General features: G+C 32.3%; 1 protein-coding gene across 2 annotated transcripts; it reads right to left on the minus strand.

Annotated features, from left to right (window-relative positions):
* Positions 1-301: 301 nt before the first annotated feature.
* NRB4 (mediator of RNA polymerase II transcription subunit 15a-like protein) lies at positions 302-12,038 on the minus strand. 2 transcript variants are annotated; one of them, XM_028074038.2, is made up of 12 exons: positions 11,890-12,038; positions 11,250-11,373; positions 9,217-9,328; positions 9,004-9,118; positions 6,528-7,796; positions 4,581-4,651; positions 4,095-4,169; positions 2,526-3,878; positions 2,052-2,396; positions 1,312-1,512; positions 1,123-1,211; positions 302-855 (listed from the first exon to the last, which is right to left on the minus strand). In XM_028074038.2, the coding sequence occupies exons 2-12, from the start codon at positions 11,357-11,359 to the stop codon at positions 651-653; spliced, it is 3,945 nt and encodes a 1,314-aa protein (XP_027929839.2). In that variant the 5' UTR covers positions 11,360-11,373; positions 11,890-12,038; the 3' UTR covers positions 302-650. The 2 variants fall into 2 exon arrangements, with proteins under 2 accessions (XP_027929839.2, XP_027929840.2); XM_028074039.2 differs by having other exon boundaries at positions 11,250-11,329; positions 11,890-12,011.
* Between the last annotated feature and the right edge of the window lie 7,737 nt (positions 12,039-19,775).

Genomic DNA, 19,775 nt, shown 5'->3' on the forward strand with positions numbered 1-19,775 from the left:
CACAAAAATGTAGAAAATAAGTTAGTTATTAAGAAATGATAAATTAATATAATTAATGTAATAATAAAACTTAATGTCACTGAAAAAGTTAAAAAATGCTCTACATGTTATTTAATAAATAGAACTAAAATTCTTAAAGTACATTCATGATGTCACGTGCTAACGTTCTCAAAAAAGAAAAAGAAAACATGTTTGAGTTAACAAATATAGATACGAAGTTTGGTAACTTAACCTATTTATTTGGTAACTTAACAAATATAGATACAGTTTGTTTAAAATACACAAAAAAATGTACATGTAATTTGACAGATCCATATAGTTACTCATTAAAATTACCATATTTTCAAACATAACTCACAAATTAGCATGCAACTCGGGAAGAGTTATTTTCAGCAACTATACTAGTAAGAACTAAGCCAAGGTGAAGGCTTTTTGGTTCAATACACACAAATTCACTACATTGAGATGTAAATAAACAAGGAAATGGATGCACTTGATACACAACAACTATGCACTAAATAATTTCACTACAACAACACGAGTTCGATATAATTGCTGTTACCTCAACCCAAAAACTTATCCAACGATAAGAACAAGTTTTGAAAATAGTTTGAGATAAAGAAGATGTTTGCACGGAATGGCAAGGATCATCATGTGGTCAAACAATTCTCCCAAGTCCCATACTTGGAACTGAAACTCCCCCCACCGCTCTGCTGTGCATGCTCAGAAATAACAGTGCGAGCACAAACATCCCAAGTCCTTGCTATCTCCCCAAGGGACATAGGTTGTGATAGACTTCGTAAGGATATGCTAAACCTTGACTTTGCTTTCACAGAAAGATCTTCATTCTCCTTACTGAAAGAAATATTAAAAACAATTTCTATTAAACACAAGAATTCTCAGTACATATAACAGAAGCTACTCAGTCTGATACAATAAATCAAACCCGTGCTTCATGAATGAGAAAAAAGTCATAATCAACGAAAGATGTTTTGTATATGAACAATACATTTCTTCTTTTTGTTGATAAATGCAAATATAGAACATATTGTCGTGGGAAGTAAAGAATTTGTTTAAAGGAAAATAAGACTCATAAGAGATGCAAAATGCTCATTCTCTCACCCAGATTCAACGGGAAACTTGTCGAGGAGTATGGGGGAACAATTAGGATAATTCGTGGGAACAAGCAAGCGCAAGGGTTGAATTGGTGACTGCAAGGCAGTAAAACACAAATAAGGACAAAGTTGAAATTTTTCTAACAAAGACAAGAATTACTTAATATGCACGTGGTTTAAATGTTTTAAAGCCCACCATTTGTACTGAAGCGTACTGGGATTTTAAGCTCGGACTGAGAGCCACAGCATTGTAAGAACACTTGACAATGGTTCCTTCTGTCCCTTCAGCAGCAGCTGCTGCTGCTGTTGGATCAACTTCTTCATTGCTTATGTCTACTACTGTGTCAATAAGTCGCTGATTAACCTCCCTAATTTCTTCCAAAAGGGAATGATTAGCCTGCAATAAAAGTCAATAAATTACTTATCAACAATCAAAGGCTGCATGTTTAAAGTAAATCCATAAATTATATAGTGATTTCCTAATTTCACAACGTTAACTTCAGAATAATTTTAAAACATAATAACCTAAAAATCATCTAATTCTCTAATGAAGCAAATGTAAAAATCTAAACCAGATCAGCAAAATTTAAGTCATTATACGATGAATCCAGAACTGTCCAACTCAACAATAGCCCAAAATATAAAACCAGAGTAAAAGACATCAATTTTAAATGTTAGTATGTATACTATAGTCAACTTATGGTCAACTTGTATTATTAGTCAAACTTGTACAGCTGTAGGTTTCTTTCATTGTTACAACTGTCGGTTTATAACAGCTTCTTAGACATCTGTGTCTATATATACCTCTTGTACATAAGATTCAAGTAAAAGAGCAGTTAATAAAAATATCCTGTTCAGTTTAAGTTTGTTCCCGCTGTTTTATCTGTTCATGTTTTTCAACATTAAATAAAACGAAACAACTAAAAATAATGGTACCTCAACCCTCGGCATCTTGAATCTAGATGTTGCCGTTGAATCCAAATCAGAGACCTCAGAAGCAGTTAACTGCTTGATACTGTCATTCATGCTACCAGCAGAAGATACAACATTCAAGGGTGTTGCATAAGTGTAGCGCTTCATCCTCCTAGTTCCATTGGCACCATCTTGTGCGATAAAATTTCTTGCCTGAAGGCGACAATTAGTCATAGCAACCAAATCTTCACCCACAGCAGCTCTGGATCCATTACCTGGTGCTGATCCTGCTATCCTATCGTTCATGCTTACAACTGAACCAATGTCACTAACAGCAGAACATAATGTTTTTGATGACATTGATTTCACCTGGAATCAAATGATTGGACAGAAATTTTTAAGTTGAAAAATTATGGAAACTTTAATGTATTGTCAAATTCGTAAATAATTAAAGACCACAGTCACAGATCAGGCCAGCTTAAGATTAACTAGACTAACCGCTTTAATTAGACGCTCAATAGGCTGTTCAGTAACAGTCGACTTTCCAGATGTAGATACAAAAGCATTACCAAGAGCACCATCAGGACCAGTGAACTCTGCAAGTAAAGGAGAGGCTGATATTCCAGGTGTTCCAATGGCAAGGGATTGAGCAGGTGCTGTTGCACCTCCTGATTGCTGATATCCAATATTTGCAGCATTTGATATCAATGCAACACCAGAAATGGGCTTTTCAGCATCCCCTGGCATAGGAGATGGAGCCAAGGGAGGTGAGGGAGTGGGTACTACAAAAGGTGAGTTAGCTGATTGCAGAGGAGTAGCAACCTTTGTGAGAGATGGAAGGTGGTTTTGTTGGTCAACCTGAGGAGATGAGTGTTGTGGAATCTGAGGAGATGTGGCCTGCAGGAGTTGAGGAGAAGAAACAGGAAAAGGACTCCCTTTCATCTGTTGGTGGGGATAAGCTGAGCGTTGACTAGATGTAAGATGTGGCTGAAAGACCCCTGGCTTAACTCCAATTCCTTGCCTCATCTTAATGTCATTTGCATCATTCATTTGGTGGAGTTGTTGTATTTGATGAGTCGGCAATTGTGCAGGCAGTTGTTGCTTTGCTGTCTGGTGTAATTGCTGTTGTTGTTGTTGGTGTTGCATGATCTGTTGTTGCTTCCTCTGCATCAACTGTCGCTGATATTGTTGCTTAATTTGTTGATTATGTAACATCTGTTGCTCCTGTTGTTTTAGTTGCTGGTGTTGAAGCATACTGGAACCTTGCTGAAGGGGGTTAAGATTTGACTGGATTACATTAACCCCGGATTGTGAGGATAAGGAGTTAACATTAGTTTGTTGAGGAGCACTAACAGGGTTTTGTTGGAGTGAGCTCACAGGAACCTGTTGTAGGGAGTTTACAGCATTTCCTGGTCCTGAATCTAAATTGGTATTTGGTTGCATTGAATTCATCTTACTCTGCTGTGCTGTAGATACACCAGACAGAGAGTTATGCTGCATGTTTGGCATGTTATTCTGCTGCATTGTTGTTACAGAGCCTTGCATATTTGATGTTTGCAACTGAGAATTAATTTGATTTTCATGAGACTGCACTTGTGTAACTTGGGGTTGTGACTGTGACATGGAATGCATATGTGGTGGGGGAAGCTGTCCAGGTATGTTTTTCTTAGGCCTATTTGTATTTATAAAATTAATAATCTGCTTCTCATATGAACCCAGTTTCTCCTTGATACTAGGTGAGACATTACTCTTGGAAACCTGAAGGAATGTTATAATTCGTTCCAGCATCATTTTAAACACCTTCAGCTTATCAAGCTGCTCTGCCTTTGGTTGTTGTGGAAGAGAATCATGCTGATAAACAAAGAAAAGATACAAGGTTAAACAGTAACACTAATTTGAGTAAAAATAAAAACAATAAAGGACTTCTCCTTTTAGAGTTTGCCAGAATAAAATAATAATAATAATATAATAATAATAATAATAATAGTAATAACAATAATAATAATAATAATGAAAAAGGCTTCCTTGTCCATAGCTGATATTAAAAGTTTGCCTGACTAAACATACCTGTTGAAGTTTAGAAGCAATCTTTTGGTACATTTCATTCAACTCTGGCAAGTAACTTTCTTTCATTGATTTAATCTGCCGTTTAAAATCAACAGAAGCAAATCATCAATTATAAACCTTGAATCTCCGGTGCAAGAAGATTTGTAACACTATTGCCTTAAGGAAGGGTAAAAAATACTAAGATTGATTGTGATTTCATTCAAGAAAATATTATATTTGGAGAAATTTGAGTTTGTTAATTCTAGTGATCAACTAGCATGTGGTTTTACTAAATCATTACACGGACCTATAATTGATTATATTTGTAACAAGCATTATACATATGATTTATATGTACCACCTTGAGGGAGAGTGTTAGATATTATCCATTCAGTTTATTATATTTTCCTATTTATAAATGCACCAATACACATTAGAGATTCATCCTATGCTTCTTTCTCTTTTATTTCAACGGTCTTAAGAAATGATTAGAAAATAGGATATTACCTTTTGATAAACTTCTTCTTGCCAATCACCCCCACTTGGCTGGCCAGTCTGTGCTGTTGAATCCAGAGAAGCTTCAAAAGATATTTCACACACATGTGAGCTAGGGCTGAAAAAATGCAGAAACTTGTTGTTTTCGAAAATTAATGAGGTAATTGCAAAATATGTTAGTGAACATTATTCTATCATAAATAGATGATAGATTATATGTGATATCCTATGTTGTTGCTTTTCAGAAAGTTTGTTGCTTATGAACGAGTTATTCATAACACAAACATCACAACGGAATTTCTGAGTCATGCCACAAGCATTAGACAAGGCAAATAAGTCATGGAGGAAAGACAAACAAACCAGAAATGGTAAATTTGAAGCAATAGATGCTTCTTTTACAGAAATAAGATGATAATCATAATTTAGGGCAGAGAACGCACAAAAATACATTGAATTCTTGTATTTCTTTTACAATTTTCATTTTCTTTGCAATCTTTTGACAAAAAATGCAAGAGTTATCCAAGGCAGTCCAAATAGAACTCCTACATGTAGATTCCGTAAATGATTCTACTTCTACATGCTTGTAAGATGGAGTATCCTGATTCAGAAGAAAACTCGTCCTACTGAGATCATGCAGGGACTGTATTCCAGCATGTCAAATTATTAGGATCAAGCAATCACACTAATCCTGCCCTTGGTTTTGCATCTTACCTGCTGATAAAATCAAACCCAAACCCAGAGAATACCCAAAATGTAAATGACATATTGCAGAGCTCTCATACCTGCAAAACACAATGTCTACGAACAATATCTGCTAAAAATATCATATTCATCAAAACTGAAGTTGAGTTATCAACGTGTAACTAGAGACTGGGTGTAATTTATGTACTGGTGGCACAGAGCATATAAGGTCTAGCCGTCTAGGGCAAGGACAGAACAGTGCTACCACCTTAAAACTAAATCACAGGCAGGCGTGTTCTCATAGCTATCAATTTTGAATAGTGGCAAATAACAAACACTTCTGAAAAGGATATAGCAGGAACTGGATGAGTGCTATTTTTAATATTATAATACAAACTAAATAATTTATAATACAATACTAAAAGATGTTAAATATATTCGTGACAAATAATAAGTCACATTTACACACCCAATTACTATCAATCTAGGAGCAATAAGAACACAGTAATGAAGTAAAAAGAAAGAAAAATGATGGTGAAATTAACAGAAAAAAAGAAAAACAAAACATAGCAACTTAAGTAAAGCTAAATGTGGACTGGAAAGATGAAAGAACAAACGCAAGGGGGGAAACTCTTGAAAAGTGAAGAAACAAATGTCACACAACAGAGGTAACCCTCCGTACAATGGTCAAGGAAGGAGGTTTTCAAGTCCTATTATGTGTTGAAAGCAAAATAAAAGAAATATAGACTAGCTTACTGTCATCAGTTAAGTCTGCACTTTGCTAGAGTATGTTTTAGATTACTATATCTGTTCTATCATATTTTAATGTACAGTCCTTTCTCTGCTTTTGCAATATTACATTTTGTGGGGCAACTCTCACAGTTCACTGAAAAATAAATCTTTTTAGTGTTTTAAAGTTGCGATTTGCATCATTTAACTAGTGACCTTGGCTCTATTAGAGGGCTTAGGCCATTCTTTTGCAGGGCAGACAAGGCTTAGACCTTGCAGAATTACATCTGTATTGTATTTAGAATAAGAGTTTATTCCAATGTCAGTAGAGATTTCAAAGTTATCTAACCTATTTATGTTATATGGATGTTTGAAATAATATTTAATATAAGATGGGTATCTATTATTCCATGATGTGATTGCACAATTTGTCTACCTCCTAAATGACCCAAGGTAGTAGGTAACCTCACGAGTTTGACCACCAAGAAACCATCAATTGACAGAAGGTAAAGCACACAAAGAAAAATGCATAGTTGCAATTTCACATACTTGATGAAGTTTCTGGAAGGGGTCTTTGTGATTGATATAACTGCTTCTGCTGATCAAGAACAGTTGATTGTTGAAGTAAGGGACCTGAGGCCTGAAGCCTTTGTTGCATATCCCGTTGCAAGGAATTTGGTTGCTGTTGCAAACCCAACTGTTGTTGCAATTGCGCAGGCTGAGATTGAATCTGTGGCATTAATTGCTGTTGTGGAGCCTGAGACTGTGACTGCTGCGCTTGAGATGGTAACAAATTTGATGCATTTTGCTGAGATTGTGGTTGAATTTGAACCTGTGATTGTTGTAGCACGTGTGCAGAGTGCTGGCTTGTTTGCATACCTGAGTTGCCAGATTGAGGTCCTAAGACCTGCTGTGGCTGTAATCCAGGGACATTATTACCCAACTGTTGATGCATATTTGATAGGCTGTTTTGCTGATTTATTAATTGCTGCTGTTGCAGGTTGGAGAGATTGTTCTGTTGTGCAAGTAACCTCTGTGGTTGCTGCAAATCACTAACATTATTTTGTGTCCCAAGTATTTGGGAATGCTGCATGTTTGAGGCATTTCCCTGTGCACCCATAAGTTGTTGCTGTTGCTGTTGTTGTTGCTGTTGTGGAGGTAATATTGACTGTTGAGTCATTGGTGTTTGTTGCTGATGAATGATTGAAGTTTGTTGTGGTTGCTGTTGCCTGATAACTTGGGAGTGTTGTTGAAGCACAGACTGTGTTGATTGTTGAACATTATTAGATTGTTGATTGTGCTGAATGCTGGGTAGAGATGTCTGCATCATGGGAGCCTGCTGCATAACAGATGATGTTTGAATGACAGGTTGCTGAGAAGATTGCAGCTGATTTGGTTGTAAAAGATTCTGCTGCTGCTGCTGCTGTTGCTGCTGCTGCTGCTGCTGCTGGTGGTGGAACTTCTGCCTCATAAGCTGATGTTGAATTTGTTGCTGATACAGATATTGCTGTGGATTTTGTGATTGTTGCTGTTGTTGGGAAACAACCTGCTGCCTCCCTTGAATTTGTCTCTGGGAACCAGCAAACATATTTTGCATGTTGGAATTCTGGCTAATGGTGTTCCCCACTGAATTCTGTCCAGGTATATTCTGCATGTTAGGATTATTCTGGCCAACATTTTGGATTGGAGTCTGGGTTAAACCCGATGATTGAGATGCAATATTATTTTGCATAAGCTGTTGGCGTGCCTGGGATTGATTGGACATAGGAATAGAATGTTGCTGCCCAGGATTGTGAACTTGAGATGGAATTACAAGCCCTATTAAATAAACAGTGATTGGTTAAGACAGAGAAACCCACTAAAAATTTAAGATATAGCATCAGGATCCAAATGAAATGTTAACAACACGCAATTGGAATTTTGCAACCTAACAAGGAGATGAAGTTACCAAACAGCTATCAAGCAACCAAGAAAGGTCCAAATAAAAGAAAGCAACTGTACGAACAAGCAAAACTACCTGTAATAATGGATACAAGCTGGCCTTCAGAGGGAATAAAGAGTTAACAATGTGGTTCAAGCTTTTTGAACTTCCAAAAATTAAGCATTTCATCACATTTTTCCTTTTTTTGTAATTTGTATTTTCCATTCACAATTAGATTGATTTTTGTTAGGGGTCCAACAACAAAATGGATGGAATAAAGCCGATATTATTATTCTAAAATGTATCAGAAATACAGTAGGGTTAACAATCCTACTGCCACAGAGCAAGCTCCTTCAAGGAAACAACATTCCCACTCCTAACCGGATTTTTTTCTCTCCCCACTACCTCCTCTTATTTTACTTCCTTATATTCTCCCTATCCCTCACATTCCTTAATTGATTTGGTTACGTCTTTCAACACCACAACACTACTCCTTTCATTGTGAGTGTCTAGGCCCACAATCCTTGCCCTATCAATTTTGGTCGGAACGGTTACTTAGCCAAAACCTAGATTTGTAATATCAATGTGCTCTTTTTTGTCGAAGGCTTAAACTCAAGATTAACAAAAGATTCCTAATGTAGGATACAACACTCGCATCCTTTATCTTTTGGCAATCAATCACTTAGCTCAAATCCACATACAATCCAAACCAAAAAAAGAAAATACATATATTTGGTGTTCAATTTCAAACCAAACAATTAAAAACAAATTTTCTTTAGATACGAAAATCAACATGGAAAAAAGCAGGAATGGCAAAGGAAATCAAAATTGCAAGTCAATAACGGATTAGACACTGACATTGCAACGTTTTTACAAATAGATTTTAAAAAGTTGATATCAATGGAAAAGTTTGAAAGGAAGTGATTCAAAAACAACTACCAGGATCATATGTAACACCAGCAGACAAAAATCAAATGTTAATGATACTTCACACCAATAGGACACAAGACAGTCCCAACAACTTAAGCTGAACTTGAAACAACTCCAAGTCAAATCGCGTTAGAATGTGAATATAGCCACTATGCCAAAGCATAAAAAGCTAACCTGGATCAGGAGGTTTATTACTTGGACCACCTTGATTTGGAGCATTGGCCATGCTGCCCTGGGATTTAGTCTCCATTGTAAGCATCTTCAATGATATTTTCCGTAGATAATCAGACTGAAATAAGGGAATATCCCAGTAAACCATCAATCTTTCATATTGAATGTAATTTTAAACATAATCACAAATTGATAAATCTATAATCAAATACGTACCTGGCTTGTTGCAGCAGTAAAAATCTTCTCTTCAAACCTTTGAGCAATCTTCTGAAGTTCATGCAGTCCCTCTTGACCAGAAACAGGAAGATGTCTTTTTAACGTGTCCATTCTATAGAAGATGAAGAAAAGTGATTTAATTAACTAAATAATACAATTATAGAAAACTTATGGTCAATAGACAATCTTAAAATGTTATAAGCTCGTTAAAATGTAAAAAAAAATACCCTTATTGAAATCATACACATATTCAAAACAAAAAACAAACATAGTAGAATGGATATCAGAAATGGAGTGCAAGCAGCAAATTTAAATGTAAATTTTCGAATTTCCCTCTCTTATTTCTGTAATATTCTCGGCCAAGGCTAGCATGAGTGGTTAAGTATAGCAATGCCTTTCCTTCAAAAATAACTTCTGAAATATATGAAAAATTGAGAGTTTGAAGCACTTGTGAGAATAGTTCTCATTTATGAATTTTATCTTGATTTCTAGTAGTCCAAGTGATTACTCTTCCTTGTTGCTTATCACGAAGATGAAGATGGAACTTCAAATTCAAGTAACATACCAGTTTCTTCCACCATCTAAGTATTCTCCTCCTCCACCTTTTCTCCATTAATTTGTGTTCATGTCCTTATGCTCTATAATTTTTAGTTCAACTCTATTCTAATCCATTTCTATCCATAGTTATCTTCTTGTTAATGATTTTATTTGGCTAGCTTGAATTCAAAATTGTTCTAGTATATAATTCTAGATCCTACACTTGTTCCTATTCTTATATTGATCTTGTGATTAGAGTCATTGATTCAAGCCTCTCAAGAAATGATTTCAAGTTTTAACGCAAGGATAAGATTCAACTTCAGTTGTTGTCTTGTTTCGTATCCATTTAAGTTTCCTTTGCATATATGAAAAGTCTATCAAAAACATAAGAGAAAAAAATTCTACTAATAGTACTATAGTTTTCCGCTAAATATCCCTCAGCCACACATTCTCTATGAAGAGAAAATATGTATAAGCTATTTAAGAGCAAAATACACAATCCTAAATCTAGTATGCAAAGAAAAACATGTTCCTCTACGAAAATAATGGCAGTAACCTCCAACCAAACACACTAAATGACAGCAATGATAGTGCATGAAAAATAATAACAGCAAATAGAAAAATAAACTCAGCTCTCCTCCTTTGAGACATCTAAATATGCACCCACAATAGCAAAACTTCATTCTAACACATTGTGCGATAACACCAAATAATTGAAAAAACTTTGAAGTTGTATTTTTCGGTGATATAGTGGTCAACACCAAAGTTATTAAACTCTAGTTACAACCTAGAATCAAGAGGGAGTGGAAAGCTAGAAACTCGAATCATAAGATCTTAATTTCAACCTAATAATAATCATAAATAATACATATGCATAAAAAGAACATAGATAACGAAGAAAAAGAAACTCACATCATTAAAAAAACTTAAATTGAAAATTCATAATCATAAATGTATAGACAACTAGAGAGAAAAATAAAATTTGTAACATGATAGAAATAATTCATAAAAATTAACAATTTCAACCTGGTAAATCATATTTCCAGAGTGATCCTACCCTCAATTAGTTCAGCTTGCGCAGGACCTTTGACATGTAAAATGATACGATCATACAAGGCACAAATGATTTTAACAAAATTGTCCCACTAACACATCAATGAGCATGTGCAATGCTGACAAGCTAAACCTCATCCCAACACTTTAATTCTGACATTAAAAACAGTAAAAGAAATATCTTATTAAATATTGGTTTGGAGGAAAAATGAACCCATTTAATTATTTTGTTAACCTAACCGCCAGACATTTGAGCACATGTTTCACAAATTTTTGCATCAGAGGATTACAATTACACAATATGACGCTGCTGTCGATGCTCTTTCACATATATTCATTTATCACTTGGAAAGAAGACCACAGTCCTCACGGAAATGTTGGCAATCTATGGAATTATGAGCAAAAGTAAAAAACAATGAGACAATATCAAGACTGAATCTTACATTTTGTTGACAATTCTTTGGCGTGACTCTTGCTGCAGTCCACCTCTCCAATCACTAGTATCCATATTGGCTTCAGTACCCTGATTAGGTCTCCAATTATTGTTATCCATCTAATTTTGATAAACTGAAAAACGAAAAACGAAAAACGAAAAACGGACTATTCTTGTCAAACCGAATTCCCGAATGAAAGAAGGTGCAAAAGATGAATATAAATGTATGAAATATTACAAAGATAATCCAAGATAACCCATATAAATAAATTCAACAGTCCATCAATAAATTGTACAGTCAAGAAAACCGTTATACAACAAAGAAAAATGTTATAAAAACCTAGGTTTTCAAGATGAACGCAAAAACATTAATTTTCTAATTGTCTGGTAATTAATTGTAAAAGCGAATAACAAAATCCAGTTTTACATAAAGTATTTCCTCAATTTTGTCCATATCTAGACTTATGCCCCATCTTAATTAATTGTCATGTTCTCATATCTCAAAGATCGATTCAAACGAAACGCCCCTCTTTTCTACTTGCTCTTTGGATTAAAGATTTCTCCATGATTGTGGAGCCAATAATCATCTTTCAACGACGAGAGAGAAAGAAAGAACAAAAAGAAAAATAATCCATTATTAGAAAACGGACCTGATGGTGGTGGCGATTTTCATGCGATTCGGCGATGTGTGGGCAGTGTTACAGATGGCGTGTCTGACTCGTGAGCTTCTACTGTATTGTAGGTGACTTGGGCGAAGAAACAATTTCGAAGTATTTATTATTGTTTACAAAGCCTTCTAACTTCTCTGTATTTATTACAGGTAAAATATAATACGGACAATAAATTCGTATTTAAACAGTTAAGACTAAGAAAAAATTAAGATTATACATTGCTCTTTTAAGTGGTTGATTAATTATTATTAATGTATATGACTATATTATATTAAGTATTATTGAGTATGTCTATTTATATTGTATGAGCTTTTAGTTTTTCATATTTATTTTAATTTGTGAATGCTGGCTGGGTAGTAATTAAAAAATTACATTATTTTATTATATTCTTTTGAAATGAGATATTATATTTCTATTAATATAAAGCTTAACTATTTTGCACGTGTATTATGATATTCTTGTATTTTATTACACCAAAATACATAAATTCGTTAAAATTTGTAAATATTGCATTTTACAACTGGAAGTCAAGGAAATTTCATTTTTTTTCAATGATATTTAAAATAGTCAAAAAAATTGTCTCATGTGTATTTTTATTAAATCATTAGAAAAATCATTAAAATTGTGTTTGTTTTCAATGATTTTATTGTTGATAATGATTGTGAGTGATGGATTTTCGGGTGATATCGGTGTGGTGTATATACGAGGATGAGAAAAATGATGGATTAGCAAGATGGTGATTTTTCCGAGTCTCGTTCTAGTTGAGATTATTTGAGAGTTATACATGAGTTTTTACAATAATATCCTTGTTCAAATCACGTGATTTTCATGTATATACAATTTTGGAAGGTATTGTGAATTTTAATATTGGTCAAAGAAGGTGATTCTGAAATGCATGGTTCAAGTTTGATGATGTGAAAATCGATTCTGGTGTAGTTGAACCGATTAGAAGACAAAACAAATAACAGAAGAATAATTCCGTCATGTTTGGGAATCAAATATTATGTTGTTGGAACCAATTATGGTGTATGAAATGGTTTTTAAACTCATATTTGTGTTGCCATACTTAGTTATGAAGCATCTATACTTCAATTTGAATTATGTATCTATGTTTAACATATATTTGTACTTGGTATTTTATAATATTTTATTGACATTTACTAATGAATAATCTAATATATAAAGTAACAATACTTTCACGATGAAAATAATTTATAATTTGTTATGTTGATAATTTTAATATTTATAATTTTAATTTAGATACACACGTAACATTAATATATTTATCATATTTTTAAAAATAATTACATATTTTTTAATATACATATATAATGTATTGTATCATATTATTTTTAAAATAAATATATATTAGATGTCGTATCCTATACTCTTATCAAATCCACTATAATAGTTTCACAAAAAACACATTTCTAATCGAAATTTCAAGAGATTCGTGGAGACAATATTTAGTTCTTCCATGCACACGTGTTTTAAAACCATAACATAATCATATTTACTCAAGAGTGAGAATTTCATGTACTTCTTTTTCTATTAAGATTATTATAAATTTAACATAAAAAAATAGAACAAAAATAAATATCAAAAGTAACAAAAAAATAAATAATATTAATAATAAATATCGATAACAATAAATAATAATAATAAATAAATAAATAAAGATAAAAGAATAATCTTACATTTTAAAATAACTTTGTTTATTTTACCATATTCCTCGGATCTTTTATAAACTTCGTCCGTTTTTTTTTTTCAAATTCTAAAATTTAGGATATTAAATATCAATTTTTTCTATTTTAGAATTATAATAATTACAAATTTGTATGAATTGTATTTTAAATTATACATCCTTAAATACAAAATAAATAATATATTTGGAATTACATAATTTAAAATAACAATCTATATTTCAGAGTACAAATTTTGATTACATATTGTTTATTATGAACTGTATAATAATATACATTTATATTCTAAAATATATAATTCAAGATATAAATTTATAAATTATTTTTTAAATTATATATTTTCAGCCTTAAGGAACATGCAGAGTGGAATTATCTATAACTATATATAAAGGGATTCTCTCTTTTGTATCCACATCTCATAATTCCAACTTTATTCTTTACAATTTAATTATTTATTAAATTTTTAAAAATTAACGGTTACTTTTTACAAGTTTTTATAAAACTATTTATTTATCTCTTTCTTCTTTTTTCTCCTACTATTCATCAACAATTATTTTTCTCATATTTTCTCCATACATTTCACTTTAATTTTTATAAATATACTTTAATTTTTTTCATTAACTTAATAACATTATAATATCATCAATTATTAATATAATTCAAAAAATGCGTACACACATACGCGATAGCGTCTGTTTTACGCTAGTGGGATGTAAAAAGAAATGCTTGCCGATTACAAATTTTGACTTTTCCAGACTAAGGGTTATCCAACAAATTTTATTTTCTTATGATTTTTTTAAAATTATCTTTTAAATTTATATTTAATAATGCAAATATTTTATTAACTTTTAATAAATTAATTGGTGTTTTTAATTAAACAGATTAAAATAATTATGAAATATTTTTAATTTTTCATGTTAAATTATTTTGACTGGATCGTATAATCGTTTGAAAAAACAATCAAAGAAATAATCTTTTAAAATATTTTTTATTTTGATTTTTAATTAAAAAAAAAAAGAAGTTATCTAACTCATCAAGTTAACTATAAAAAATAAAGTTCGATGGACTAAAAATACTGAATTATCAATTCATCTTATCAAATCATGAGGAGTTGGTGAGACTTTATCATTGTTTCAATAATAAATAATGATGTTCAAAACTATGAATTAATCTCTGAATTAAAAACCTACTTTAGGTTTCAATAATAATTAATGATGTTCAAAACTATGAATTAATCTCTCAATTAAAAATATACTTTAAGTTTCAATAATAATAATTAAAAATGATGTTCAAAACTATGAATTATCTCTCAACTAAAAATATTACTAATGAAATAACTATTATAAATTAATAAAGGTCACAGTAGGATTGGTAAAACAAGTTACACACATGGCAATAAGGGTAAATATATATGTTTTTTACATGATAAAGTTTCAGGGATTAACTTGACTGATATTAATTCGAAAATTTCAAACATATATTTCAGTATCTTAAATCATTTTTAAACCTCTCCTTCACATATTTTTGTTTTAACCAACCATGGTAAACATATTTTGGTCATTCAGTAAAAAAACAATCATGTACTCAACAACTAAATAATTTTTGTAAAACTATTTTTTTTCTACCCAAACCTATTTACCAAAATAAACCAATACAACAACATAAAATTATTCAAAAACATTTAGTCGTGACCAAAGTGTTTAACCTCTTTAGGAATGATGAAAATGATATTCACACTTTAAAGACACATGAATGTGAGAACAACATTCACAATGATAATGATTTTCAATAAAAAAAAAAAACACAAAGCCAATATCTTCCATCAAAACAACATTTTCTCAATTTTTATAATTAATAAAATGCACGTTACTCGAAATTGAATTTTGACACGGCTAGTAAATTTTTGGAAAGAGAATTTATACTAATGAAAAGAGAATTTATACTAATGACACATGAGTTTAATCTACTTAAAGAATTAACATTACCTGTAATCTAAAACATGAATATAATGATTTTGTAGGTCTTGTGTCTTATGCCTTACGCTGTATTAAAATTTTTCATCGTAAATTTTAAGAAGCTTATACTTAAATTTGGATCTCCAACAATTTCTCCTCAATTCTTAAGATGAGTCAATTCATAATGACACATTTCCCTTGAGCATACATTTTTCAAACAATGAGTATCTCATATTTATTTCGTTGTTTGTTGTTCATCATATCCAAACACACTTATTTAATTTTATATTAGAAATACTTTTGACACATAGACTCGTTTAAACCAATCACCAAGATAAATTTATGGCTTTAGTAGTATCAATAGATCTTTCAACCTATAAAAGTAAAAAGGATAATGATACAATGCCCCGTTTTTTTGACCCCCAAAGTTACCCGCCTACGTGGCAGTTAATATTTTAATATTTTTAAAGCAGACGGAAAATGGAGGCAGCGGTTTGGGAAAGTTAGCGTGAAGTGCACGCGCTTTGATTGGACAAACTTTTTAAAAAAACACATTGGGCATTCTATTTTCCCTCGTTTCTTCCCCTCAACTTTCTTCTTCCCGTCAACTTTCTTCTTCTCCTCAACTTTCTTCTTCGAGCAGAGACGCAGAAAGACATTTCAATCGCAAGGCTTTGTCTTCCCAAAAAAGCTATCGTTCCATAAAAGTTGGTGTTGTGGGTCACAGTGGAAGCATATAGCGGAGGTGTGGAGAGTGGTTTGGGTTGTTGGAGGCGGCGGCTTCCGCGAAAAGTGGTGGGTACCGTTCGATTCATTGGTTGGGCGCTCTCTTGTTGGCGTATTTGTTGGTTGATTAAGGTCATTGACGAAACGAAGATTTCTCCGGTAGGTTATCGTGGAAAACCCCTTTTCGAAGATTTAATGTGTTTTTTTTTTACTTAGCATGCTGTGCCATTTTGCCATTAGAATTGATAACTGCAGTGAAACCCCAAAATGTGCGTATAGGGTTCTTTTGGTTTATCTACTCGTCCATTGTTAATATTGATGGTTTTGTCAGGGTTGGGATGATCCATATGTCCCTCGCACACATGAAGGTGTTCTGAAGTGGAAATACCCTATAATGCACTCTGTTCATTTCGTCTGTGAGGTTGTCCAAGTATTTGTTCTGAAGTTCAAAATTTAAATTAGTTGATTTGGTGTTATATTCTTTTGTAATATGACAATTTGTTGATGATGCCTTTGTTGGATTGTTGATTCCCGTCATATGAAGTAATTAGCCATATGAAGTAATTTCTCCAATTGGACATGTGAAGTTTATTTTTGATTCCCGTCATAACAGGTTGTTGTATTTGTGAAGTAATTTATGATTCCTTGATTTGTGAAGTGTATTTTTTGTTGAATTTGTTTTGTTGTGATTCCTTATTGTATTATTATTAAATTTTTATAGGTTGTTGATGAATCATGGCTGGAAAGAGTATGAAAGATAAAGTTTTAGAACAGGAACAAGTAAGTGTTTTGGGTATGTTATTAAATTGTGAATCGGACAAGAATCCATCTTTTGAAGTGCAGTGTGTGGACACTCCAATTCAACCTAATGGGTAACTTCTAACATTTTGTGTGTTCAATGAGTGTAATTTAGCACTGCTTAATGATGTCTGAATATTGTGTTGTATTTCATTTCGCAGTCATGACTGTGGGGTCCTAGTATTGAAATTCATAGAGATGTGGGATGGTGTTAGTCAATTTAATGGCAAAGCCCTGCCTGACTACACTACTGTAAGTTGACCGTTATAATATGTTTTATTATTTATTGTTTTTCTTTGAAGATTACAGTTGGTAACATTGTGTTGATGTTTTTAGGAGGAGCTGCAATTAATTAGGCAGAAATTCGTTTGTGATTGAGTTTTAAATGAAGATAATGTCCTTCGTGATGAAGTTATTCAGCACTACGATCTGCTGTTGAAGAAATAGCTACTGTGAATGTAGAAATTATAATTCCATCACAAGATTTTTGAGATAATTTTACATAGGGATAGTTAGATTGAGGTAGACAAAGTCAATTATGTTGCCACAATTGTATATATTGTTTAATCATTTGTTGGAGTTAATATGTAGTTTGTACATTGACAGATACATTCATGATGACATGGTAATATAAACATCAATATACTTTAATTTGGGAAGGCAATTGTGCTATTTTCGACTGTATTAGTAAACTTCCAGTACAGCCTGTACAAAAACACAAATTATGTAATGATAGACTAGAAAAACAGTTGCAGTAGTTCCTGTACAAAAACTACAACGTAAAAAGGCACTTATGGAGTCAGAAAAGGACACTTAAATCTCCAACCAGAAAACTTTATTTTTAATTCAATCTTCAATTTGAAATACTTAAAGAAGTTTTATGGTGATGGTTGATGGTGATGGAGATATTTATATGGCCTTTGGATTGTGTCCAAAACACAAATTATGTAATGATAGATTAGAAAAACAGTTGCAGTACTTCCTGTACAAAAACTACAACGTAAAAAGGCACTTATGGAGTCAGGAAATGACACTTAAATCTTTAACAAGAAAACTTTATTTTTAATTCAATGTTAAATTTCAAATACTTAAAGAAGTTTTATGGTGATGGTTGATGGTGATGGAGATATTTATATGGCCTTTGGATTGTGTCCAAAACACAAATTATGTAATGATAGACTAGAAAAACAGTTGCAGTAGTTCCTGTACAAAAACTACAACGTAAAAAGGTACTTATGGAGTCAGAAAAGGACACTTAAATCTCCAACCAGAAAACTTTATTTTTAATTCAATCTTCAATTTGAAATACTTAAAGAAGTTTTATGGTGATGGTTGATGGTGATGGAGATATTTATATGGCTTTTGGATTGTGTCCAAAACACAAATTATGTAATGATAGACTAGAAAAACAGTTGCAGTACTTCCTGTACATAAACTACAACGTAAAAAGGCACTTATGAAGTCAGGAAATGACACTTAAATCTCTAACAAGAAAACTTTATTTTTAATTCAATGTTAAATTTCAAATACTTAAAGAAGTTTTATGGTGATGGTTGATGGTGATGGAGATATTTGTATGGCCTTTGGATTGTGTCTAAAACACAAATTATGTAATGATAGACTAGAAAAACAGTTGCAGTACTTCCTGTACAGAAACTACAACGTAAAAAGGCACTTATGGAGTCAGAAAAGGACACTTAAATCTCCAACTAGAAAACTTTATTTTTAATTCAATGTTAAATTTCAAATACTTAAAGAAGTTTTATGGTGATGGTTGATGGTGATGGAGATATTTGTATGGCCTTTGGATTGTGTCCAAAACACAAATTATGTAATGATAGACTAGAAAAATAGTTGCAGTACTTCCTGTACAAAAACTACAACGTAAAAAGACACTTATGGAGTCAAGAAAGGACACCTAAATCTTCAACTAGTAAACTTTATTTTTAATTCAATGTTAAATTTCAAATACTTAAAGAAGTTTTATGGTGATGGTTGATGGTGATGGAGATATTTATATGGCCTTTGGATTGTGTCCAAAACACAAATTATGTAATGATAGACTAGAAAAACAGTTGCAGTACTTCCTGTACAGAAACTAGAACGTAAAAAGGCACTTATGAAGTCAGAAAAGGACACTTAAATCTCCAACCAGAAAACTTTATTTTTAATTCAATGTTAAATTTCAAATACTTAAAGAAGTTTTATGGTGATGGTTGATGGTGATGGAGATATTTGTATGGCCTTTGGATTGTGTCCAAAACACAAATTATGTAATGATAGACTAGAAAAACAGTTGCAGTACTTCCTGTACAAAAACTACAACGTAAAAAGGCACTTATGGAGTCAAGAAAGGACACCTAAATCTCCAACCAGAAAACTTTATTTTTAATTCAATGTTAAATTTCAAATACTTATTGAAGTTGTTTGTTGATGATTGATGGTGATGGAATTATTTTGACGGCCTTTGGATTATGTCCAAATCATATTTCACGATATTATACAGTTTTAAACCAGTTGCAGTGCTTGGTGTACAAAAACGGAAACGTAAAAAGGCACTTATGGAGTCAGACAAGGACACTTAAATCTCCAACCAGAAAACTTTATTTTTAATTCAATGTTCAATTTGAAATACTTAATGAAGTTTTATGATGATTGATGGTGATGGAAATACTTGAATGGC

This window comes from Vigna unguiculata, chromosome 5 (assembly GCF_037176805.1).
Source record: "Vigna unguiculata cultivar grain cowpea cultivar isolate G323 ecotype 2 chromosome 5, ASM3717680v1, whole genome shotgun sequence".
NCBI lineage: Eukaryota > Viridiplantae > Streptophyta > Magnoliopsida > Fabales > Fabaceae > Vigna > Vigna unguiculata.